This window comes from Salmo trutta, chromosome 10 (genome assembly GCF_901001165.1).
Source record: "Salmo trutta chromosome 10, fSalTru1.1, whole genome shotgun sequence".
Taxonomy (NCBI): domain Eukaryota; kingdom Metazoa; phylum Chordata; class Actinopteri; order Salmoniformes; family Salmonidae; genus Salmo; species Salmo trutta.
Genome location: NC_042966.1, coordinates 41,888,339 through 41,913,259, shown reverse-complemented (window position 1 = coordinate 41,913,259; position 24,921 = coordinate 41,888,339). Strand labels below are relative to the sequence as shown.

Below are 24,921 nucleotides of genomic sequence, written 5' to 3'. Positions count from 1 at the left end.
ATAGAAAATAAATGATCACAGCACACACTTTAAGTGATCATCCCCACATAGTCAGCTTCTCTCCAGTGCAGAACAGAGTAACTAGCCAAGGACTGAAGATCATTCCCTATGAGCAAATCAAAAACCTATTTTTTTTTTATCCTCTCTAAGAATGACTCTATTCATTCTTTCCATCAACTGAATTTCTGACAACTGATTAATTTAGTCTGGATTTATGTGTGTGTGTGTGTGTGTGTGTGTGTGTGTGGGGGGGGGGGGGTAAAACCAAGGAAACATGACACACTCACAAGATGGATGACAGCCTTTGCTTTATCATTCCAAATCACAAATCTCAACACATCGAAACTCTATCCATGTGTGTAGCAGAATGACAAGACAAACTTCCACTGGAATCTCTCGCGGGGCACAGCGCTTGTTTGGTGTCCAAGGAGGGGGGGGGGGGGGGGGGGGGGGGGGGGGGGGGGGGGGGGGGGGGGGGGGGGGGCGGGCGTCTACGGTCTTCTAGGAGGAGACGACCTGTGTGACGGGGCGTCTACGATCTTCTAGGGGGAGACGACCTGCGTGTGTGTTTCTGGTCTAGGGGGAGACAGAGCTGACCTCCTGGTAGATGAAGGAGTAGAGGCTGATGTCGGGACGGCGTGTGAAGCAGCCCTGACACACTGAGCTGTAGTACTGACCCAGCAAACTGTATAGAGCCCCTATGAGACAGAAACGATGTCAAATACATCATTCATTCAACAAACAACCACAGCAGAGAATCTAGCAGAGGGCAAATATTGACAAATGGTATTGCAATTCCTATTGATTTTACAGTTTGTGATTTAATAAAACTAATTGTTTAGCAAAATTACATAATTCTATAACCAATACAAAAATACTGCATACATTTCAGTGTTGTATGTGTAGAACACCAGACAGTGTTGTATGTATAGAACACTATGGTAGAGGGAGATCTGGTGTGAGCCAGGGGAATACAGTAGATATGGTAGAGGGAGATCTGGTGTGAGCCAGGGGAATACAGTAGATATGGTAGAGAGAGATCTGGTGTGAGCCAGGGGAATACAGTAGATATGGTAGAGGGAGATCTGGTGTGAGCCAGGGGAATACAGTAGATATGGTAGAGGGAGATCTGGTGTGAGCCAGGGGAATACAGTAGATATGGTAGAGGGAGATCTGGTGTGAGCCAGGGGAATACAGTAGATATGGTAGAGGGAGATCTGGTGTGAGCCAGGGGAATACAGTAGATATGGTAGAGGGAGATCTGGTGTGAGCCAGGGGAATACAGTTGATATGGTAGAGGGAGATCTGGTGTGAGCCAGGGGAATACAGTAGATATGGTAGAGAGAGATCTGGTGTGAGCCAGGGGAATACAGTAGATATGGTAGAGGGAGATCTGGTGTGAGCCAGGGGAATACAGTAGATATGGTAGAGGGAGATCTGGTGTGAGCCAGGGGAATACAGTAGATATGGTAGAGGGAGATCTGGTGTGAGCCAGGGGAATACAGTAGATATGGTAGAGGGAGATCTGGTGTGAGCCAGGGGAATACAGTAGATATGGTAGAGGGAGATCTGGTGTGAGCCAGGGGAATACAGTAGATATGGTAGAGGGAGATCTGGTGTGAGCCAGGGGAATACAGTAGATATGGTAGAGAGAGATCTGGTGTGAGCCAGGGGAATACAGTAGATATGGTAGAGGGAGATCTGGTGTGAGCCAGGGGAATACAGTAGATATGGTAGAGGGAGATCTGGTGTGAGCCATGGGAATACAGTAGATATGGTAGAGGGAGATCTGGTGTGAGCCAGGGGAATACAGTAGATATGGTAGAGGGAGATCTGGTGTGAGCCAGGGGAATACAGTAGATATGGTAGAGGGAGATCTGGTGTGAGCCAGGGGAATACAGTAGATATGGTAGAGGGAGATCTGGTGTGAGCCAGGGGAATACAGTAGATATGGTAGAGGGAGATCTGGTGTGAGCCAGGGGAATACAGTAGAGGGAGATCTGGTGTGAGCCAGGGGAATACAGTAGATATGGTAGAGGGAGATCTGGTGTGAGCCAGGGGAATACAGTAGAGGGGGACGCGTGTTAAATAATCAAATCCATTTCAGTATTACAGTATAGAGCAGGGCTATTCATTGTCGGTCCTGGAGGACCAAAACACTTCTGGTTTTTCATCCTCCCCTTCTAAACCTGGGACACCAGGTGAGTGCAAATAACTTCCAGGTAGAAACAAAAACCAGAAGTGTTTCTGCCATCCAGGACTGGAATTGAACAGCCCTGGTAGAGAGCGAGAGAGAGCCATTGGAGTAGCCTATACATAGAGATGAAGATATGTCTTAACGCCACTGACATGCCAATTGTGTGAGGGTTAGGGACATGGTAGTGTGGAGAGGGAGATGGCGTGTGCCTTACCGACGCTGATGTGTCTCTGTGTGAGGAAGTAGTGCATGTCGTAGACGTCTTTCATCAGGGCGCTGTCACCAAAGGTGAAATAGGCCACGTCTCGGCCCGCCTCAGAGGCTGCCAGAATCTGGAGCAGAGCTGGAGGGGTGGGGGAGATGTAGGGGGGGAGAGAGAGAGAAACTGTCTATACAGGACCGATACTTTCTACAGATACAGTACAAGACATGATACAAGGATCAGAGTAAACATGCTGAAGACAGCGACAACACAACCAGATTCAGCCAGCGCAATTTAAACTAACATATCACACACCAGGGCTCAGAATGAATGAAGAAATGACTGAATACCCAGTCCCCCACTGTGGAGCCAGACTTAGTCACCATGTGAGCAGGGGAAGGCAGGCTCTGGCCCCAGAACCTTGTGAATATTTCATTAAGTCTGGAAATAAAGTCTGCTTTATTAATAAAGCAACCGTGACAGAGAGAGGCAACAGTAACGAGCTACGAACACTGCTGAATAAACATCTGCAACGGTGGGGGCTGAAGATTCTCCTTTCAGACTTTCCTTTCCTCCTTTTTCACATTGTCATCACTCTTTCAACTTATCCCACAATTAAAAGTATGGATGGACGGATTCGAGAGAGAGAGTCCAGGTTAACAGAGGGGAACATTGGGCTATATTAAGTGTCTGTTCTCCCCAAAGGCATGTCATTAAGAAGAAAGCGGGGTAAGAAAACTGCCAGTTGACTTCAGAAACCTGGACCGACGTTAGGCTAATTAACTGGTTCCGGACCGATGCTAGGCTAATTAACTAACTGGTTCCGGACCGATGCTAGGCTAATTAACTAACTGGTTCCGGACCGATGCTAGGCTAATTAACTAACTGGTTCCGGACCGATGCTAGGCTAATTAACTAACTGGTTCCAGACCGATGCTAGGCTAATTAATTAACTGGTTCCGGACCGATGCTAGGCTAATTAACTAACTGGTTCCGGACCGATGCTAGGCTAATTAACTAACTGGTTCCGGACCGATGCTAGGCTAATTAACTAACTGGTTCCGGACCGATGCTAGGCTAATTAACTAACTGGTTCCAGACCGATGCTAGGCTAATTAATTAACTGGTTCCGGACCGATGCTAGGCTAATTAACTAACTGGCTCTGGACCGATGCTAGGCTAATTAACTAACTAACTGGTTCTGGACCGATGCTAGGCTAATTCATTAACTGGTTCCGGACCGATGCTAGGCTAATTAACTGACTGGTTCCGGACCGATGCTAGGCTAATTAACTAACTGGTTCCGGACCGATGCTAGGCTAATTAACTAACTGGTTCCGGACCGATGCTAGGCTAATTAACTAACTGGTTCCAGACCGATGCTAGGCTAATTAACTAACTGGTTCCAGACCGATGCTAGGCTAATTAACTAACTGGTTCCGGACCGATGCTAGGCTAATTAACTAACTGGTTCCGGACCGATGCTAGGCTAATTAACCAACTGGTTCCGGACCGATGCTAGGCTAATTAACTAACTGGTTCCGGACCGATGCTAGGCTAATTAACTAACTGGTTCCGGACCGATGCTAGGCTAATTAACTAACTGGTTCCGGACCGATGCTAGGCTAATTAACTAACTGGTTCCGGACCGATGCTAGGCTAATTAACTAACTGGTTCCAGACCGATGCTAGGCTAATTAACTAACTGGTTCCGTACCGATGCTAGGCTAATTAACTAACTGGTTCCGGACCAATGCTAGGCTAATTAACTAACTGGTTCCGTACCGATGCTAGGCTAATTAACTAACTGGTTCCGGACCGATGCTAGGCTAATTAACTAACTGGTTCCAGACCGATGCTAGGCTAATTAACTAACTGGTTCCGGACCGATGCTAGGCTAATTAACTAACTGGTTCCGGACCGATGATAGGCTAATTAACTAACTGGTTCTGGACCAATGCTAGGCTAATTAACTAACTGGTTCTGGACCGATGCTAGGCTAATTAACTAACTGGTTCAGGACCGATGTTAGGCTAATTAACTGGTTCCGGACCGATGCTAGGCTAATTAACTAACTGGAATACATGCTGATAAACAATATATACAGTACATTCAGAAAGTATTCACACCCCTTGACTTTAAGCATTTTGTTAGGTTTAGGACTGATGCTAGGCTAATCAACTAACTAACTAAAAATATATATATAAAAAAAAATTAAAATAAAAAGTTTGAATTCAGGCTGTAACAACAAAATGTGAATACTTTCTGAAGGCACTGTATATACCAAACATTAGGAACACCTTCCTAACATTGAGAGTTTCCCCTCCCCTCCTTTTCCCCCTCAGAACAGCCTCATTTCATCGGGACATGGACTCTACAAGGTGTTAAAGCATTCCACAGGGATGCTGGCCCATGTTGACTCCAATGTTTCTCACAGTTGTGTCAAGTTGGCTAGATGTCCTTTGGGTGGTGGACCATTCTTGACCATACACATGGGAAACTGTTGAGCGAGAAAAACCCAGTTTAGGTCAAAACTGTAACATTCAATGTCGTTTTGGTAAGCAACTCCAGTGTATATTTGGCCTTCTGTTTTAGGTTACTGTCCAGCTGAAAAGGTGAATTTCACTCCCATTGTCTGTTGGAAAGCAGACCAGGTTTTCTTCTCCGATTTTACCTGTGCTTAGCTCTACTTCGTTTCTTTATATCCTAACACCCTCCCTAGTCCTTGTCAATGACAAACATACCCATAACATGATGCAGTCACCACCATGCTGGAAAATATGAAGAGTGGTACTCAATAATGTGTTGTATTAGATTTGCCCCAAACATAACGCTTTGTATTCAGGACATAAAGTTAATTTCTTTGCCACATTTTTTTGCAGTTATACTTTCGTGCAAACAAGATGCATGTTTCAGAATATATTTTATTCTGTACAGGCTTCCTTCTTTTCACTCTGTCATTTAGGTTAGTATTGTGGAGTAACTACAATGTTGTTGATCCATCCTCAGGTTTCTCCCATCACAGCCATTACATTCGGAGCTGGTTTCAGCTAGTGTATTTAGTCTCACAGCACATTTTACATTTACATTTTAGTCATTTAGCAGACGCTCTTATCCAGTGAATGCATACATTTCATGTTTTTATTTTTTTTGTACTGGCCCCCCGTGGGAATCGAACCCACAACCTTTGGCGTTGCACACACCATGCTGGCGTTGTAAACACCATGCTCTACCAACTGAGCCACAGGGGAGCTAGCACCACTGGGTGCTAAGTGTTAGCGGTGGTTTAGTCTCACAGCACCACTGGGTGCTAAGTGTTAGCGGTGGTTTGGTCTCACAGCACCACTGGGTGCTAAGTGTTAGCGGTGGTTTAGTCTCACAGCACCACTGGGTGCTAAGTGTTAGCGGTGGTTTAGTCTCACAGCACCACTGGGTGCTAAGTGTTAGCGGTGGTTTGGTCTCACAGCACCACTGGGTGCTAAGTGTTAGCGGTGGTTTAGTCTCACAGCACCACTGGGTGCTAAGTGTTAGTGTAAATCTGTTACCAAACTTTGCATCTGCACAGCTTTCCCAGTAAATGTTAATAAAAAAACATTTGACTGTGTAAATGATTTAAAGTTAGTCCTTGTGCATAGAGTTGTATGGTTTGTTAAACTTTGAAATCAATGGTTTATGTTTGGCATATATTCTAAGTGAAAAATCGGGAGTCTCAGCGTAAATCCGTTAACGTGGAATTGCCCCTAGGTCTATAATGGATAGGTGGGCTGGGGAAGGCGATCAATTCCACTGTTAATGAAAAATATTAACGTTGTCAGTTGATCAATAAGACGGGAGACAAATAGGCATTAAGTAAATACATGTATTCCACAGCCAAGGCTAACGAGAGAGGGGTCCAGTTCACACTAACAGCAATACGTCCCAAATGGCACCCTATTCCCTATTTAGTACACTACTTTTGGCCGGGGCCCATTGGGTGTACACTATATTATAGGGAATAGGGTACCATTTGGGACTCAATCAGGGCCTGTTGAAAGCGTGGCTTTTCAACTAGAGGTTTAATCATCTCCTATACTCCACAGTACAGACCACTAGTGGTTTAATCATCTCCTATACTCCACAGTACAGTCCACTAGAGGTTTAATCATCTCCTATACTCCACAGTACAGTCCACTAGAGGTTTAATCATCTCCTATACTCCACAGTACAGTCCACTAGAGGTTTAATCATCTCCTATACTCCACAGTACAGTCCACTAGAGGTTTAATCATCTCCTATACTCCACAGTACAGACCACCAGAGGTTTAATCATACTCTCTCCTATACTCCACAGTACAGTCCACCAGAGGTTTAATCATACTCTCTCCTATACTCAACAGTACAGAAGAACGTTAAAGGATTCATGGATTCTTTAAAATGTGTTTTTTTTAAATAAGGTTTTAATAGCAAGTATTGTGATATGTGGTTGTGTTTAAAAAAAAATTTTTTTAACCTACTTCTTTAGTTAAATTCAAGTTGCCCTGGATAAGAACGGTGCTTAACTTGAGCCGGAACATGGTACCGGCTCACAAAATGAGTAGAGGCACGTTCAGGCCACCTCAACAAGTGGATAAGAGTTCCTCCTAAATGACTAACAATGTAAAATCAGCCATTTTGAGTGAAGTGTTAATGCTGCCCCCAAGCTTACCTTTAAACCTAGCATCTCCACCAAACACACCACAGCCCCAGTTTCCTGTAGCAACCGCAGAGAGATCCTGACTGCTCTCCCCCGGGCGGGAAAAGCCACAGTACGCCTAAAGGAGGGAGGAGAGGAGGAGGAGGGGAGGGAGGGAGAGGAGGAGGAGGGGGGGGAGGGAGGAGAGGAGGAGGGAGGGAGGAGAGGAGGAGGAGGGGGGAGGGAGGGAGGAGAGGAGGAGGAGGGGGGGAGGGGAGGAGGAGGAGGGAGGGAGGAGAGGAGGAGGAGGGGGGGGAGGAGAGGAGGAGGAGGGGGGGGAGGAGAGGAGGAGGAGGGGGGGGAAGGGAGGGAGGGAGGAGGAGGGGGGGAGGGGAGCGAGGGAGGGAAGAAAGATTTAGAACAAAACAAAAAAAAGAGCAACCAAATTTCTCAGACAAGTGGGACCATGTAAATTGCACTGGTGACAAATAAATGGAGTGCTCAGTTGGTCGACGCTGATGTGACAATACGGATGTGACAGAATGTCAAGTCATCAGACCATGGCTGGGTACCAGTCAGTAGTAATGCGATGACATCTCATTGAACTACACTAAAGCCAGAAGGAAGCCTTTTGCTCCTCTGATAGCCGCTTCGCACAGTCCCACGTCCCTGGTTAGTGTAGTCCCATGTCCCTGGTTAGTGTAGTCCCACGTCCCTGGTTAGTGTAGTCCCACGTCCCTGGTTAGTGTAGTCCCACGTCCCTGGTTAGTGTAGTCCCACGTCCCTGGTTAGTGTAGTCCCACACCCCTGTTTAGTGTAGTCCCACGTCCCTGGTTAGTGTAGTCCCACATCCCTGTTTAGTGTAGTCCCACGTCCCTGGTTAGTGTAGTCCCACGTCCCTGGTTAGTGTAGTCCCACGTCCCTGTTTAGTGTAGTCCGACACCCCTGGTTAGTGTAGTCCCACGTCCCTGGTTAGTGTAGTCCAGTCCAACACCCCTGGTTAGTGTAGTCCCACGTCCCTGTTTAGTGTAGTCCAACATCCCTGGTTAGTGTAGTCCAGTCCGACACCCCTGGTTAGTGTAGTCCCACGCCCCTGGTTAGTGTAGTCCCACGTCCCTGGTTAGTGTAGTCCAACATCCCTGGTTGGTGTAGTCCCACATCCCTGGTTAGTGTAGTCCCATGTCCCTGGTTAGTGTAGTCCCACGTCCCTGGTTAGTGTAGTCCCACATCCCTGGTTAGTGTAGTCCCACGTCCCTGGTTAGTGTAGTCCCACGTCCCTGGTTAGTGTAGTCCCACGTCCCTGGTTAGTGTAGTCCAAGTCCCTGTTTAGTGTAGTCCAGTCCAACGCCCCTGGTTAGTGTAGTCCCACGCCCCTGGTTAGTGTAGTCCAGTCCAACATCCCTGGTTAGTGTAGTCCCACGTCCCTGGTTAGTGTAGTCCAGTCCAACACCCCTGGTTAGTGTAGTCCCACGTCCCTGGTTAGTGTAGTCCAGTCCAACACCCCTGGTTAGTGTAGTCCCACGTCCCTGGTTAGTGTAGTCCAGTCCAACACCCCTGGTTAGTGTAGTCCCACGTCCCTGGTTAGTGTAGTCCAGTCCAACACCCCTGGTTAGTGTAGTCCCACACCCCTGGTTAGTGTAGTCCAACACCCTGGTTAGTGTAGTCCCACGTCCCTGGTTAGTGTAGTCCCACGTCCCTGTTTAGTGTAGTCCCACACCCCTGGTTAGTGTAGTCCCACATCCCTGGTTAGTGTAGTCCCACGTCCCTGGTTAGTGTAGTCCCACGTCCCTGGTTAGTGTAGTCCCACGTCCCTGGTTAGTGTAGTCCAGTCCAACACCCCTGGTTAGTGTAGTCCCACACCCCTGGTTAGTGTAGTCCAACACCCCTGGTTAGTGTAGTCCCACGTCCCTGGTTAGTGTAGTCCCACGTCCCTGGTTAGTGTAGTCCCACGTCCCTGTTTAGTGTAGTCCCACACCCCTGGTTAGTGTAGTCCCACATCCCTGGTTAGTGTAGTCCCACGTCCCTGGTTAGTGTAGTCCCACGTCCCTGGTTAGTGTAGTCCCACGTCCCTGGTTAGTGTAGTCCAGTCCAACACCCCTGGTTAGTGTAGTCCCACATCCCTGGTTAGTGTAGTCCAGTCCAACATCCCTGGTTAGTGTAGTCCAGTCCAACACCCCTGGTTAGTGTAGTCCCACATCCCTGGTTAGTGTAGTCCCACACCCCTGGTTAGTGTAGTCCAAGTCCCTGTTTAGTGTAGTCCGACACCCCTGGTTAGTGTAGTCCCACGTCCCTGTTTAGTGTAGTCCGACACCCCTGGTTAGTGTAGTCCCACATCCCTGTTTAGTCCCACAATCCATGCTTTTGTTACTTCTAGGCTCGACTACTGCAATGCTCTACTTTCCGGCTACCCGGATAAAGCACTAAACAAACTTCAGTTAGTGCTAAATACGGCTGCTAGAATCCTGACTAGAACCAAAAAATTTGATCATATTACTCCAGTGCTAGCCTCCCTACACTGGCTTCCTGTTAAGGCAAGGGCTGATTTCAAGGTTTTACTGCTAACCTACAAAGCATTACATGGGCTTGCTCCTACCTATCTTTCCGATTTGGTCCTGCCGTACATACCTACACGTACGCTACGGTCACAAGACGCAGGCCTCCTAATTGTCCCTAGAATTTCTAAGCAAACGGCTGGAGGTAGGGCTTTCTCCTATAGAGCTCCATTTTTATGGAATGGTCTGCCTACCCATGTGAGAGACGCAGACTCAGTCTCAACCTTTAAGTCTTTACTGAAGACTTATCTCTTCAGTAGGTCCTATGATTAAGTATAGTCTGGCCCAGGAGTGTGAAGGTGAACGGAAAGGCTGGAGCAACGAACCGCCCTTGCTGTCTCTGCCTTGTCGGTTCCCCTCTTCCCACTGGGATTCTCTGCCTCTAACCCTTTTACAGGGGCTGAGTCACTGACTTACTGGTGTTCTTCCATGCCGTCCATGGGAGGGGTGCGTCACTTGAGTAGGTTGAGCCACTGACGTGGTCTTCCTGTCTGGGTTGGCGCCCCCCCCTTGGGTTGTGCCGTGGCGGACATCTTTGTGGGCTATACTCGGCCTTGTCTTCGGACGGTAAGTTGGTGGTTGTAGATATCCCTCTAGTGGTGTGGGGGCTGTGCTTTGGCAAAGTGGGTGGGGTTATATCCTGCCTGTTTGGCCCTGTCCGGGGGTATCATCGGATGGGGCCACAGTGTCTTCTGATCCCTCCTGTCTCAGCCTCCAGTATTTATGCTGCAGTAGTTTATGTGTCGGGGGGCTAGGGTCAGTCTGTTACATCTGGAGTATTCTCTTGTCTTATCCGGTGTCCTGTGTGAATGTAAATATGCTCTCTCTAATTCTCTCTTTCTTTCTTTCTCTCGGAGGACCTGAGCCCTAGGACCATGCCTCAGGACTACCTGGCATGATGACTCCTTGCTGTCCCCAGTCCACCTGGCCATGCTGCTGCTCCAGTTTCAACTGTTCTGCCTGCGGCTACGGAACCCTGACCTGTTCACCGGACGTGCTTGTTGCACCCTCGACAATTACTATGATTATTATTATTTGACCATGCTGGTCATTTACGAACATTTTAACATCTTGACCATGTTCTGTTATAATATCCACCCGGCACAGCCAGAAGAGGACTGGCCACCCCTCATAGCCTGGTTCCTCTCTAGGTTTCTTCCTAGGTTTTTGGCCTTTCTCAGGAGTTTTTCCTAGGGAGTTTTTCCCAGCCACCGTGCTTCTTTCACATGCATTGCTTGCTGTTTGGGGTTTTAGGCTGGGTTTCTGTACAGCACTTTGAGATTTCAGCTGATGTACGAAGGGCTATATAAATAAATTTGATTTGATTTAGTGTAGTCCCACGTCCCTGGTTAGTGTAGTCCCACGTCCCTGGTTAGTGTAGTCCCACGTCCCTGGTTAGTGTAGTCCCACGTCCCTGGTTAGTGTAGTCCCACGTCCCTGGTTAGTGTAGTCCAACGCCCCTGGTTAGTGTAGTCCCACGTCCCTGGTTAGTGTAGTCCCACGTCCCTGGTTAGTGTAGTCCAGTCCAACACCCCTGGTTAGTGTAGTCCCACGCCCCTGGTTAGTGTAGTCCAGTCCAACACCCCTGGTTAGTGTAGTCCCACGTCCCTGGTTAGTGTAGTCCAGTCCAACACCCCTGGTTAGTGTAGTCCCACATCCCTGGTTAGTGTAGTCCAGTCCAACATCCCTGGTTAGTGTAGTCCAGTCCAACACCCCTGGTTAGTGTAGTCCCACATCCCTGGTTAGTGTAGTCCCACACCCCTGGTTAGTGTAGTCCCACGTCCCTGTTTAGTGTAGTCCGACACCCCTAGTTAGTGTAGTCCCACGTCCCTGTTTAGTGTAGTCCGACACCCCTGGTTAGTGTAGTCCCACATCCCTGTTTAGTGTAGTCCCACGTCCCTGGTTAGTGTAGTCCCACGTCCCTGGTTAGTGTAGTCCCACGTCCCTGGTTAGTGTAGTCCCACGTCCCTGGTTAGTGTAGTCCCACGTCCCTGGTTAGTGTAGTCCAGTCCAACACCCCTGGTTAGTGTAGTCCCACGCCCCTGGTTAGTGTAGTCCAGTCCAACACCCCTGGTTAGTGTAGTCCCACGTCCCTGGTTAGTGTAGTCCAGTCCAACACCCCTGGTTAGTGTAGTCCCACATCCCTGGTTAGTGTAGTCCAGTCCAACACCCCTGGTTAGTGTAGTCCCACACCCCTGGTTAGTGTAGTCCCACACCCCTGGTTAGTGTAGTCCAACATCCCTGTTTAGTGGTACATTTCATAATGTAATCATGAGAACTCTAGTATGATCCTACACATTGACACGTAAATGTAATACATAACATAATGTAATGGATACTGCCTGCTGGGCTTAACACTTGGCACATTATTCAATGTAATGGGCATGCTGCGTGTCAACAAAAAAGCCCTGAAGAAAGATCCGGTTGGCCTGAGTATTAACCATGCATTTTTAAAACGATAATTTAACAACTTCACATGATGTAGAACTGCCAATTACACCCATCAGACCCTACACCTCATTTACATCGCTAAGGGAGGATGTTGATACGGATGGACTTGACATCTTCTGACATGACATGATATTCGCAGGGCCTCTGGACATCCATTTTCAAAATTGGGGAAAAAAAGGTGACTGGAGTGAGAATGAATGCTGAGCACTCCTCAGTTTCATCCCAAATGGCACCTTATTCCCTATATATGTACACTATGGGACCTGGTTAAAAGTAGTGCACTATATAAGGAATAGGGTGCCATTTGGGATGTACACTCCCCTGGAAGTCCAGTGGTAAATTTTAGGGTTTAAAAAAAGGGCAGATGGGACCGTTTCCTAAACAACCCTGCAAAACAGGATTGATCTCCTTGTTCGGGTAATTTTGTTTTTTTACACCTCCTGTCAGAACGGTCAGCTTCTTTCTGAAGTGAAAGTTGACAACATTAACGTTAAGTCTTCATTTCACATTGTCCTAATCGGAGAATATCACGTGAAGAAATGGATCAATAAGTATTATGATGTAATTAACCACCATGGTCAGGTTACTATTGTAAAAAAAATATATAATAATAATAATAATGTGTTCGCAATATCTTACTCGGTTAAACAAAAGGTTGGATCAACTATAAAGTAGCAGAGATCGTAATGAAACGTGATGGCCTTAACTAACTAAATCATAGAACATAGACATGTTCCGTTTCTGAACCAACATCCAATGTTTATTAGTGTTTACCTCAGAGGAAGCACGTTAGTTATTTCAGACCACTTTACATTTGGCAGTAGTGATTATGAGATCATTGTGTTGTCTGATTGTATGCAACGGCTCGACACTAAAAGCTATTAAATCAACGTGACGAGACTAATTTGAACTTAAATGACAATTAAGGTTCTCGCTGATGCATATAATAATTTTTTTAAAGGAACGACACACACACACAAGGATGGAAGATCAAAGCTTAACATCAAAGAGCGGTAGCTGTAAATTGACACCCTCCTTACTTCCACTGTCATTAATATTACAGAATGTTCATATTTGTGTCTACAGTGTAACGGACGACAAATTTCACTTAAAAAGCAAAAGCACTCCAGATATGAGAAGCAGAGAATGGGTGCTTCTCAATTGTTTATAGAGAGTATACACTAGTGACTCAAAGCCACAGAGCCACCATCTTGGTTCTCCCCCAACCATTGTAAAGAAGATTCTAGAAGCTATAGAAAAATGTTTTACATTCGTCCCCCCCCCCCACATTTATTCCATTACAAACACCTTAACGCATGCTGTTAAATTATATTATATGAGCGAAACTAACAAATATATATACAAAAATGTTCCTTAAGTATAACTTTTAGAGAGTAGTAATGCTACTGTGCCCACTAAAACAAAACACTTAAATACATTTCATTTTGTTGTTGAAACATGTCATTTAAATACTGCAGAATCCCATTCATTCATATGGACTGCTTCTTCTGATGAGTACCGATATGGCCGACCTGTGTCTTCAAAGCCTCTCATTGGCCCTATACATAGCATCAGCAATCCAGGGTTTATATACATCATTGACCCCAAACCAACGCGACGACTATGTTCATTTTATAAGTTGCCAAATGGTTACGTCACGAAAGGGTGTTTCGTACTTGTTTGTTCTACAGTAGTGGTAACTCAATAAGATGAGCATGGTTCGTGGCTGGAGATTTGGGAGAATGATCCTAAAGTGTTCATACATTTATTTTTACTGAATGGAGTACATGAATGAACACTTTGGGATCATTCTCCCAAACCTCCAGCCACTGTGGTGGTTAATCTCTGTATTATCAAATGAGGAGAGACAAACTTATCACACAAGTCAGAGTTATACTTAAATGTAATCTTTATTAGTGAGAGCTCTCAACTCTTTTATAGCAAAGATCCACCCCCTAGTCTACATAACAAACAACAGATGTGTGGAACGGGTCACAAGGTGAGACCTGAGGTAGAGTACCTTATGATAAGCTGTAGACCACCCTATCTACCAAGAGAGTTCTCATCTGTATTACTCGTAGTCGTCTTTTTACCACCACAGAACAAAGCTGGCACTAAGACGGCTCTCAACCAACTCTATAAGACCATTAGCGAAGAAGAAAATGCTCACCCAGAAGCGGCGCTCCTAGCGGCCGTGGACTTTAATGCAGGCAAACTTAAATCAGTTTTACCAAATTTTTACCAGCATGTCACACGTGCAACCAGGGGAAGAAAATCCTAGACCACCTTTACTCCACACACAGAGATGCATACAAAGCTCTCCCTCGTCCTCCATTTGGCAAATCTGACCATAATTCTATCCTCCTGATTCCTGCTTACAAGCAAAAACTAAAGCAGGAAGTACAAGTAACTCGCTCAATATCTAGCACAGACTCGAATATGTTCCGGGATTCATCCAATGGCATTGAGGAATACACCACCTCAGTCTTCAATAAGTGCATCGATCACGTCTTCCCCACAGTGACTGTACGTACATATCCCAACCAGAAGCCATGGATTACAGGCAGCATCCGCATCGAGCTAAAGCTGCCACTTTCAAGGAGTGGGAGACTAATCCGGACGCTTATAAGAAATCCTGCTATGCCCTCAGACAAACCATCAAACAAGCAAAGCGTCAATACAGGATTAAGATTGAATCCTACTAGACCGGCTCTGTCGCTCGTCGGATGTGGCAGGGCTTGAAAACTATTATGGACTACAAAGGGAAACCCAGATGCAAGCTGCCCAGTGACACGAGCCTACCAGACGAGATAAATGCCTTTTATGCTCGCTTTGAGGCAAGCAACACTGAAGCATGCACGAGAGCACCAGCTGTTCTGGATGACTGTGTGATAACGCTCTCGGTGAACAAAAACTTTAAACAGGTCAACAATCACAAAGCTGCTGGGCCAGACGGATTACAAGGATGTGTACTCAAAGCATGCGCGGACCAACTGTCAAGTGTCTTCACTGACATTTTCAACCTCTTCCTGACCGAGTCTGTAATACCTACATGTTTCAAGCAGACTACCATAGCACCTGAGCCCAAGAAAGCGAAGGTAACCTGCCTAAATGATTACCGCCCCGTGGCACTCACGTCGGTAGCCATGAAGTGCTTTGAAAGGCTGGTCATGGCTCACATCAACAGCATCCTCCCGGACACACTAGACCCACTCCAATTCACATACCGCCCCAACAGATCCACAGATGACGCAATCTCAATCGCACTCCACACCGGCCTTTCTCACTTGGACAAAAGGAACACCTATGTGAGAATGCTGTTCATTGACTACAGCTCCGCATTCAACACCATAGTGCCGTCAAAGCTCATCACTAAGCTAAGGACCCTGGGACTAAACACCTCCCTCTGCAACTGGATCCTGGACTTCCTGAAGGGCTGGTGGTAAGAGTAGACAACAACACGTCTGCCATGCTGATCCTTAACACTGGGGCCCCTCAGGGGTACTTAGTCTCCTCCTATATTCCCTGTTCACCCGCGTGACCAAACACGACTCCAACACCATCATTAAGTTTGCTGACGACACAACAGTGGTAGGCTTGATCACCGACAACGATGAGACGGCTTATAGGGAGGAGGTCAAAGACCTGGCAGTGTGGTGCCAGGACAACAACCTCTCCCTCAATGTGAGCAGGACAAAGGAGCTGATCGTTGACTACAGGAAAATGCGGGCCGAACAGGCCCCCATTAACATCGACGGGGCTGTAGTGGAGCGGGTCGAGAGTTTCAAGTTCCTTGGTGTCCACATCAACAAACAAACTATCATGGTCCAAACATACCAAGACAGTTGTGAAGAGGGCACGACAAAACCTTTTCCTCCTCAGAAAACTAAAAAGATTTGGCATGGGTCCTCAGATCCTCAAAAGGTTCTTAAAGTAGAAATAGAATGAAAAAAACAGGCATTCTATTTTCGCTCTATTATAGCGGCCACTATAGTAGACATCGATCAAGTGCACAAGGCTACATGTCTGCTAAAAAAAAACGTTCACCGAGTTAAAAAAATATATATAATTCCCCCCCCCTCTCACTCACACTTGCCACTGTCAAGTTCAACACAGCAAAAATAATATCTTTGGGCTACACTGCACGTTATTTCATTGTACTCTTTCTGCCTGTGGACATCTGTTCTACAATGTGCCAGCAGAGCATGATACACTTTGTGGTATTATTGATCTCTTTCAGGCTGAGAGTACACCTGGCATAACCCCTTTTTATCCACTGTATTGAAAAAAGTGAGAAAGTGTGTGGTGTTCCTTTCACCTCTACAGTAGCATCCAGTTTAAGCCAGGCCCAGCTTCAGCTACACCTGATTCCTGAATCCACTTGTTTAAACAAGCAACGCCTCATTTTCCCCCTAATTCTCTCATTCGGAAAATTAACCACATACTGTAGAGGGAAAACATTAGTTAACAGATAGTGGTTAGCTCGTTAACTAGTTTCACACAGATTGCCAGGGTTCAGTAAGCAACTAACACGTTATAACTTGAGGAACGGCAAGGAGTCGTATACCACTAAATACTCTAACGAATTGGTTAGGTTACTAATGTTAGCTCATCTGATGTTGTAACATTAGCTAGCTAACGTTAGCTGTCTGACTTTTTTTTAGCAAGCTAATCTTCACACCATAACGGATCAAATAATTTAGTTTAAGTTGGCTAATGTTGCTCAACATTTCTCTGGTTAGCTAACGGAGAATTTGATCCCCATGCTTGCAAGATACTTAACAATGCTAATATTTGATCCATCACACCGTCTCCCTCACCTCAAGCTTTCCAAATGCCAGTTGTTTTTCGGGTTACAGCTCATGAAGTACACTTCATCACCTCTCTCACACCCGTCTCTGTGGTCAGGCTTCTCACCTAACGTTACCTCTTAGTTATCGTTCAGGGGGACGTGCTGCTGTAACCTTCTCACCACCCGTCTCTGTGGTCAGGCTTCTCACCTAACGTTACCTCTTCGTTATCGTTCAGGGGGACGTGCTGCTGTAACCTCTCTCACCACCCGTCTCTGTGGTCAGGCTTCTCACCTAACGTTACCTCTTCGTTATCGTTCAGGGGGACGTGCTGCTGTAACCTCTCTCACCACCCGTCTCTGTGGTCAGGCTTCTCACCTAACGTTACCTCTTCGTTATCGTTCAGGGGACGCGCTGCCTTTCCAGAGCGCTAGCTGATGCTGTAACTAGTAAGTTGGTCGTCTCTTCTTTCTTTAGTCGAGTGCTGCATTCTGTTGTTATGTGAACGATTGGCTGAGCCTTGAATACAGCAGCCAGTATTGCTCCAAACGCTCATCACTCGTTCGCTTACAGCCAGTAGTGATCCAAACCCCCCCCCCCCCCCCCCCCCCCCCCAAACTTTTCTCATCGGATCTACACGAATCACGTATTTGGATTCAAAACGGTGAATATCGTCGAAAGGGGACAAGTTTGTATCCCTGAGACATTGTGGAGACAAGTAATTGGTTCCCCCATTAATCACGCCATCTCTTCGCATGGTTTAAGAATAGGTAAAGACACATTCACATATGAAGACAATGTTCCATCCTGTCCTCTTCTCTTTCTGATATTTTGCATAGCACCAGGGACATGTGAAAGATAAGCCTGACTTCTCCCCTCTCTGGGCCCCAGGTGACTGAGCCCCAGCTGAGGGAGGAAGTGCAACTGCCAACACCAGAGTCCAAAGGGATACATTCTAATAACAAGCATATCATATAAGCATATGCAGATAAGACATCTTAATTATCTATGTTACCTAACTAATTCTGATTCTTCCGCCACACCACGAACCATGATCCCCGACGAGCTAGCACCGCTCCCCCCGACGAGCTAGCACCGCTCCCCCCGACGAGTTACCACCGTTCCCCTGTTGAGTTACCACTGCTCCCCTGTTGAGTTACCACCGCTCCCCCCGTCGAGTTACCACCGCTCCCCCCGTCGAGTTACCACCGCTCCCCCCGTCGAGTTACCACCGCTCCCCCCCGTCGAGTTACCACCGCTCCCCCCGTCGAGTTACCACCGCTCCCCCCGTCGAGTTACCACCGCTCCCCCCGTCGAGTTACCACCGCTCCCCCCGTCGAGTTACCACCGCTCCCCCCGTCGAGTTACCACCGCTCCCCCCGTCGAGTTACCACCGCTCCCCCCGCCGAGTTACCACCGCTCCCCCCGCCGAGTTACCACCGCTCCCCCATCAAGTTACCACCGCTCCCCCCGTCGAGTTACCACCGCTCCCCCTGTCGAGTTACCACCGCTCCCCCTGTCGAGTTACCACCGCTCCCCCTGTCGAGTTACCACCGCTCCCCCTGTCGAGTTACCACCGCTCCCCCTGTCGAGTTACCACCGCTCCCCCTGTCGAGTTACCACCGCTCCCCCTGTCGAGTTACCACCGCTCCCCCCGTCGAGTTACCACCGCTCCCCCTGTCGAGTTACCACCGCTCCCCCTGTCGAGTTACCACCGCTCCCCCTGTCGAGTTGCCACCGCTCCCCGTCGAGTTGCCACCGCTCCCCCTGTCGAGTTACCACCGCTCCCCCTGTCGAGTTACCACCGCTCCCCCTGTCGAGTTACCACCGCTCCCCCCGTCGAGTTACCACCGCTCCCCCCCGTCGAGTTACCACCGCTCCCCCCGTCGAGTTACCAACCGTTCCCCCCGTCGAGTTACCACCGCTCCCACCGTCGAGTTACCACCGCTCCCCCCGTCGAGTTACCACCGCTCCCCCCGTCGAGTTACCACCGCTCCCCCCGTCGAGTTACCACCGCTCCCCCCGTCGAGTTACCACCGCTCCCCCTGTCGAGTTACCACCGCTCCCCCCGTCGAGTTACCACCGCTCCCCCCGTCGAGTTACCACCGCTCCCCCTGTCGAGTTACCACCGCTCCCCCCGTCGAGTTACCACCGCTCACCTTATTCAGTTCTCTGTTCATTTTCTCAGGGTGAAACTGTTCGAGGAAATTCCTGAACTTCAGTGCGTCCATCGCTACAATCTCTGTGCACCTCCTCTGCCAGGTGTCTCTGTGGACGAGAGTTAGGTCACATCAATCAAATGTATTTTATTAAGCCCTTTTTAACATCAGCAGTTGTGACAAAGTGCTTTACAGATACCCAGTCTAAAACAAAAACAAAGAGCAAGCAATGCAGAGGTAGAAACACAGTGGCTCGGAAAAACTCTAGAAGGCAGGAACCTAGGAAGAAACTTAAGAGAGGAACCGGGCTCTGAGGGGCGGCCAGTCCTCTCCTGGCGACCAGTCAGTTAGAGGAAAAGTAATTATATCAAGATCTTGGTAATTGGGTAATCAAGATTGTAAACAACTTCAGAGTGAAATCCCTTAAATATGTAGAGTATATTTGAAAACGGTCTGATCAGCAAGTACGTACCTTGGGGTCTTGTCCTGATGTCTGCCGTCCCATAGGTAGCTATCTGCGTAGCCAGTGTATGTACTGTACTGCTCAGTACCTGGGGGGGGGGGGCCCAACAGAACAGAAACCATTCATCATCAGATCAAGATTAAAGCGATAGTGCAAGATTTTGGCAATTAACTTGTTCTATTTACACCGAGTCAGATGAACTCATGGATACCATTTTTTATGTTTCTGCCTGCTGTTTGAAAGAAGTTGGAGGTAGTTTCATGAGCCAATGCTAACTAGCGTTAGCGCAATGACTGGAAGTCTACCATTGGCTCGCAAAACACACCTTCAACTTCCTTCAAACTGTACGCAGAAACATACAAATGATATCCCTGAATTCATCTGACTGGCTAAGTAGGAAAGGGCTTAGTTGCCAAAATAGCGTACTTTCCCTTTAAATGTTAGCGCTTGACATGTCATTGAAGGACATTATCAATAGAGCATCAAATTACTGACAAATCAGTGACTGACAATGACCAAAAAAAGTGATATTATTTGAGTAGGTGAGATATTATAAAATAAAATAATATTAAAAAACAAACTGATCCGGATAGCTGTGATTTTTACAGCCAGCCAATCGCTTAATCTTTTTGTTAATTATTCCATGTGAAGTGATGCCATAGGAGAGCAGCTGTCTCCAACAACAGGAAGGTCAACTTATTACCTCCCTAGGAAGAAGAGAGAGAGCTAGGTCGTGTCACAAATGGCACCCTATTCCCTATATAGTGCACTACGTAAGAAGTGCACTATAAAGGGAATATAAAAACGAGTGCCATTTGGGACGAGAACCTAGAAACCTAGTTAGCAACAGCCCAGCCCACAGGGGAGGAGGGGACAGAGGGGGAGGGTTCAGAACAACAGCCCAGCCCACAGGGGAGGGTTCAGAACAACAGCCCAGCCCACAGGGGAGGAGGGGACAGAGGGGGAGGGTTCAGAACAACAGCCCAGCCCACAGGGGAGGAGGGGATAGAGGGGGAGGGCTCAGAACAACAGCCCAGCCCACAGGGGAGGAGGGGATAGAGGGGGAGGGTTCAGAGCAACAGCCCAGCCCACAGGGGATGAGGGGAGGAGGGGGATGGTTCAGAACAACAGAAGGTACAAATTAACCTCTCATTCATTAGGCCTCATTAGTACCTGCGGTGGCGTTGTGTGTGTGTGTGTGTGTGTGTGTGTGTGTGTGTGTGTGTGTGTGTGTGTGTGTGTGTGTGTGTGTACAAACAAGAGCTGATTATTGAAGCCTGGTCAGTCTCAAGAAGGAAGAATCTCACGAGCCATTCTACATTTGACAAGCCCAGGACGTCATTAACAATCAGCTGATATTCTATGGTTCTAGTGAACTTCCACTCATTTGATGTATTTAACCAGGATTGTCTACTCTGTAAAAATGACCACTGCTTTCCAGGGAGTCCTGGTAAGTAATCACTGCCTCAGTAAGACTCTCTGGTGTTTCATTCCAGTTCCCAGAATGATACACAAGGTTTAATACAAATGTAGTGTCCCAGAGAACTAGAGTTAGGCGGTATACCGTATATCTGGGTATTTGGAAATACCCACGGGATGGTTTGCATATACCGTTGAAACAATTTCTTTAAAGCTTTTGAATAGATTTGAATATGTGTAGTTAATTTTTAATGACATACTTGCAGTATGTTAGGAGATAAAGCAGATTGCGTTCTTCATTTCACCTTTCACATTATTAAGCTTACCGTGCTTTCTGCCGTGTTTGAGAAGTCAAGAAAGCTCTGTATGAGTTCTGCACAGCTGCCATTTTGTCCCTGTGCTTCCTTGTAGCGTTTTAAATTCCTCCTCCGTTCGCCTCCCCCCCTCTGCTCCGTGTACCCATGCTGCTCTTCCTCCTCCGTTCTTCCCCCCTCTGCTCCGTGTACCCATGCTGCTCTTCCTCCTCCGTTCTTCCCCCCTCTGCTCCGTGTACACATGCTGCTCTTCCTCCTCCGTTCTTCCCCCCTCTGCTCCGTGTACCCATGCTGCTCTTCCTCCTCCGTTCTTCCCCCCTCTGCTCCGTGTACCCATGCTGCTCTTCCTCCTCCGTTCGCCCCCCCCCCCTCTGCTCCGTGTACCCATGCTGCTCTTCCTCCTCCGTTCTTCCCCCCTCTGCTCCGTGTACCCATGCTGCTCTTCCTCCTCCGTTCTTCCCCCCTCTGCTCCGTGTACCCATGCTGCTCTTCCTCCTCCGTTCTTCCCCCCTCTGCTCCGTGTACACATGCTGCTCTTCCTCCTCCGTTCTTCCCCCCTCTGCTCCGTGTACCCATGCTGCTCTTCCTCCTCCGTTCTTCCCCCCTCTGCTCCGTGTACCCATGCTGCTCTTCCTCCTCCGTTCTTCCCCCCTCTGCTCCGTGTACCCATGCTGCTCTTCCTCCTCCGTTCTTCCCCCTCTGCTCCGTGTACCCATGCTGCTCTTCCTCCTCCGTTCTTCCCCCCTCTGCTCCGTGTACCCATGCTGCTCTTCCTCCTCCGTTCTTCTTCCCCCCTCTGCTCCGTGTACCCATGCTGCTCTTCCTCCTCCGTTCTTCTTCCCCCCTCTGCTCCGTGTACCCATGCTGCTCTTCCTCCTCCGTTCTTCCCCCCTCTGCTCCGTGTACCCATGCTGCTCTTCCTCCTCCGTTCTTCTTCCCCCCTCTGCTCCGTGTACCCATGCTGCTCTTCCTCCTCCGTTCTTCCCCCCTCTGCTCCGTGTACCCATGCTGCTCTTCCTCCTCCGTTCTTCCCCCCTCTGCTCCGTGTACCCATGCTGCTCTTCCTCCTCCGTTCTTCCCCCCTCTGCTCTGTGTACCCATGCTGTTATTCCCCCCTCTGCTCCGTGTACCCATGCTGCTCTTCCTTCAGAAAAGCATGCATCACAACTTTGTTCATTTGCACAATTTCTCTCATTCACTTTCGCTTGTAAATAAATGTCCACACTCACCAAAAATGACAAATCGGTAGCTACTAGCGATGCTTGTATAACTTTGAGCTGGATTTACCTGTCTTTGCAATTAGTTTATGTTCGTTTTCACTCGTTAGGACTTAGCTAACAGCGTCTATGTGATTTTGCTATTACTTGTGCTAATTTTGTTAGCATTCTGGTAATAGACATCCAATGGGCTTTTTCACCCCCCTTGTGTGCTGTCGGGTAATACTGTAAATCCCAGCACGGCAGAATAACGGTATGAATGTCTGTATATCGCCCAAGCTTACAAAGAACTATACAAAAAGCCACGTAGGCTACATTTTGAGCGATCGAGATCACTATAAGCCATTTTCTTTGTTATTCTTGCTTAATAAAAAGACCCCAGTGCAGTCAAATGTAAATTCTCCTGTTTTCATATATAGTTCCACACTATGAAGTTGGAATAACATTGTGAAATTCTGATAACGTCCCTTTAACTATATGAGTTTTATTTTTAAAAGACCACCTGAAATTTCAGCCCGTTTTAAACAGAAACTACATATCAACTTCCTTCAGTAGATGGTCACAACGTAAAGAGATTTGTGATTTCCATCTGTAAATGAAAAAAGATCTCTATAAATAAAATATTATTATTATTATGATGATTACATATTGGCTGATATTAAGATAGTAGATAGTATAGACTGACGTAAAGTGAACTGTAAAACACAGTGATCGAGATTGAGCCAAATGCACTATGAGTTTTGGAAATCGATTCAACTAGATGGCTTCTGGCAGTCGGATAGCTGGACAGCGTAACAAATCTACAAACCGTAAAAGGGAAAAGCCAGCATCTGGAGAGGAGCTTGGTTAATAGATAAGGGCTACGTCCCAGATGACACCACGGTCCCTAGATATCAGATAGATATTTCACTAGAAAAGGGAATAGGGTGCCATTTGGGATCCTTTTTGGGGGCGGCAGGTAGACTAGTGGTTAGAGCGTTGAGCCAGTAAACGAAAGGTTGCTGGATCGAATCCCCCGAGCTGACAAGGTACAAATCTGTCGTTCTGCCCCCTGAAAAAGGCAGTTAACCCACTGTTCCCAGGTTAAGAATTTGTTCTTAACTGACTTGCCAAGTTAAATAAAGGTTAAATAAAAGAGGTAGACAAACATTTACACGTGGCCATCACAAGTGGACCATCCGAATAACACTAAACAGTGTCTGACTGACTGTAACACCGTCTATAATGATAAACAGTGTCTGACTGACTGTAACACCGTCTATAATGATGAACAGTGTCTGACTGACTGTAACACCGTCTATAATGATAAACAGTGTCTGACTGACTGACTGTAACACCGTCTATAATGATAAACAGTGTCTGAACTGACTGACTGTAACACCGTCTATAATGATAAACAGTGTCCGTCTGACTGACTGACTGTAACACCGTCTATAATGATAAACAGTGTCTGACTGACTGACTGTAACACCGTCTATAATGATAAACAGTGTCTGACTGACTGACTGTAACACCGTCTATAATGATAAACAGTGTCTGACTGACTGTAACACCGTCTATAATGATAAACAGTGTCTGACTGACTGACTGTAACACCGTCTATAATGATAAACAGTGTCTGACTGAACTGTACAACAACCGTCTATAATGATAAACAGTGTCTGACCTGACTGTAACACCGTCTATAATGATAAACAGTGTCTGACTGACTACTGTAACACCGTCTATAATGATAAACAGTGTCTGACTGACTGTACACCGTCTATAATGATAAACAGTGTCTGACTGACTACTGTACACCGTCTATAATGATAAACAGTGTCTGACTGACTGACTGTAACACCGTCTATAATGATAAACAGTGACTGACTGACTGACTGTAACACCGTCTATAATGATAAACAGTGTCTGACTGACTGTAACACCGTCTATAATGATAAACAGTGTCTGACTGACTGTAACACCGTCTATAATGATAAACAGTGTCTGACTGACTGACTGTAACACCGTCTATAATGATAAACAGTGTCTGACTGACTGTAACACCGTCTATAATGATAAACAGTGTCTGACTGACTGTAACACCGTCTATAATGATAAACAGTGTCTGACTGACTGTAACACCGTCTATAATGATAAACAGTGTCTGACTGACTGACTGTAACACCGTCTATAATGATAAACAGTGTCTGACTGACTGACTGTAACACCGTCTATAATGATAAACAGTGTCTGACTGACTGTAACACCGTCTATAATGATAAACAGTGTCTGACTGACTGTAACACCGTCTATAATGATAAACAGTGTCTGACTGACTGTAACACCGTCTATAATGATAACAGTGTCTGACTGACTGTAACCACCGTCTATATGATAAACAGTGTCTGACTACTGTAACACCGTCTATAATGATAAACAGTGTCCGTCTGACTGACTGTAACCCCGCCTATAATGATAAACAGTGTCTGACTGACTGTAAACAACCCCGCCCTATAATGATAAA

General features: G+C 47.1%; 2 protein-coding genes across 4 annotated transcripts in view; both read right to left on the bottom strand.

The window, feature by feature from the left end:
* Positions 1–453: 453 nt before the first annotated feature.
* The window catches only part of LOC115201727 (poly(ADP-ribose) glycohydrolase), a 95,753-nt gene continuing 71,285 nt past the window's right edge, over positions 454–24,921 (bottom strand). For all 3 annotated transcript variants that reach the window (XM_029765579.1, XM_029765581.1, XM_029765580.1), the window contains 5 exons: positions 19,475–19,553; positions 19,003–19,111; positions 7,084–7,189; positions 2,412–2,540; positions 454–698 (listed from right to left, as the gene is read on the bottom strand). In XM_029765579.1, the coding sequence (XP_029621439.1) occupies positions 577–698; positions 2,412–2,540; positions 7,084–7,189; positions 19,003–19,111; positions 19,475–19,553 (545 nt within the window). In that variant the 3' untranslated portion in view covers positions 454–576. The remainder of the gene's footprint in view (positions 699–2,411; positions 2,541–7,083; positions 7,190–19,002; positions 19,112–19,474; positions 19,554–24,921) is intronic.
* On the bottom strand, positions 20,092–23,356 carry LOC115201728 (probable zinc transporter protein DDB_G0282067). The gene is made up of 2 exons (XM_029765582.1): positions 21,911–23,356; positions 20,092–21,531 (listed from the first exon to the last, which is right to left on the bottom strand). Exons 1-2 carry the CDS (start codon positions 22,330–22,332, stop codon positions 21,300–21,302), a joined length of 654 nt encoding a protein of 217 aa, XP_029621442.1. The 5' UTR covers positions 22,333–23,356; the 3' UTR covers positions 20,092–21,299.

Bases quoted from the DNA above. Each gene is read 5' to 3' on its own strand.
- LOC115201728 (XM_029765582.1), bottom strand. From the start codon at position 22,332: ATGGGTACACGGAGCAGAGGGGGGAATAACAGCATGGGTACACAGAGC. The intron at 21,532-21,910 runs GTACACGGAGCA...AGAGCAGCATGG, and splicing joins GAGGAGGAAGAGCAGCATGG to GTACACGGAGCAGAGGGGGG.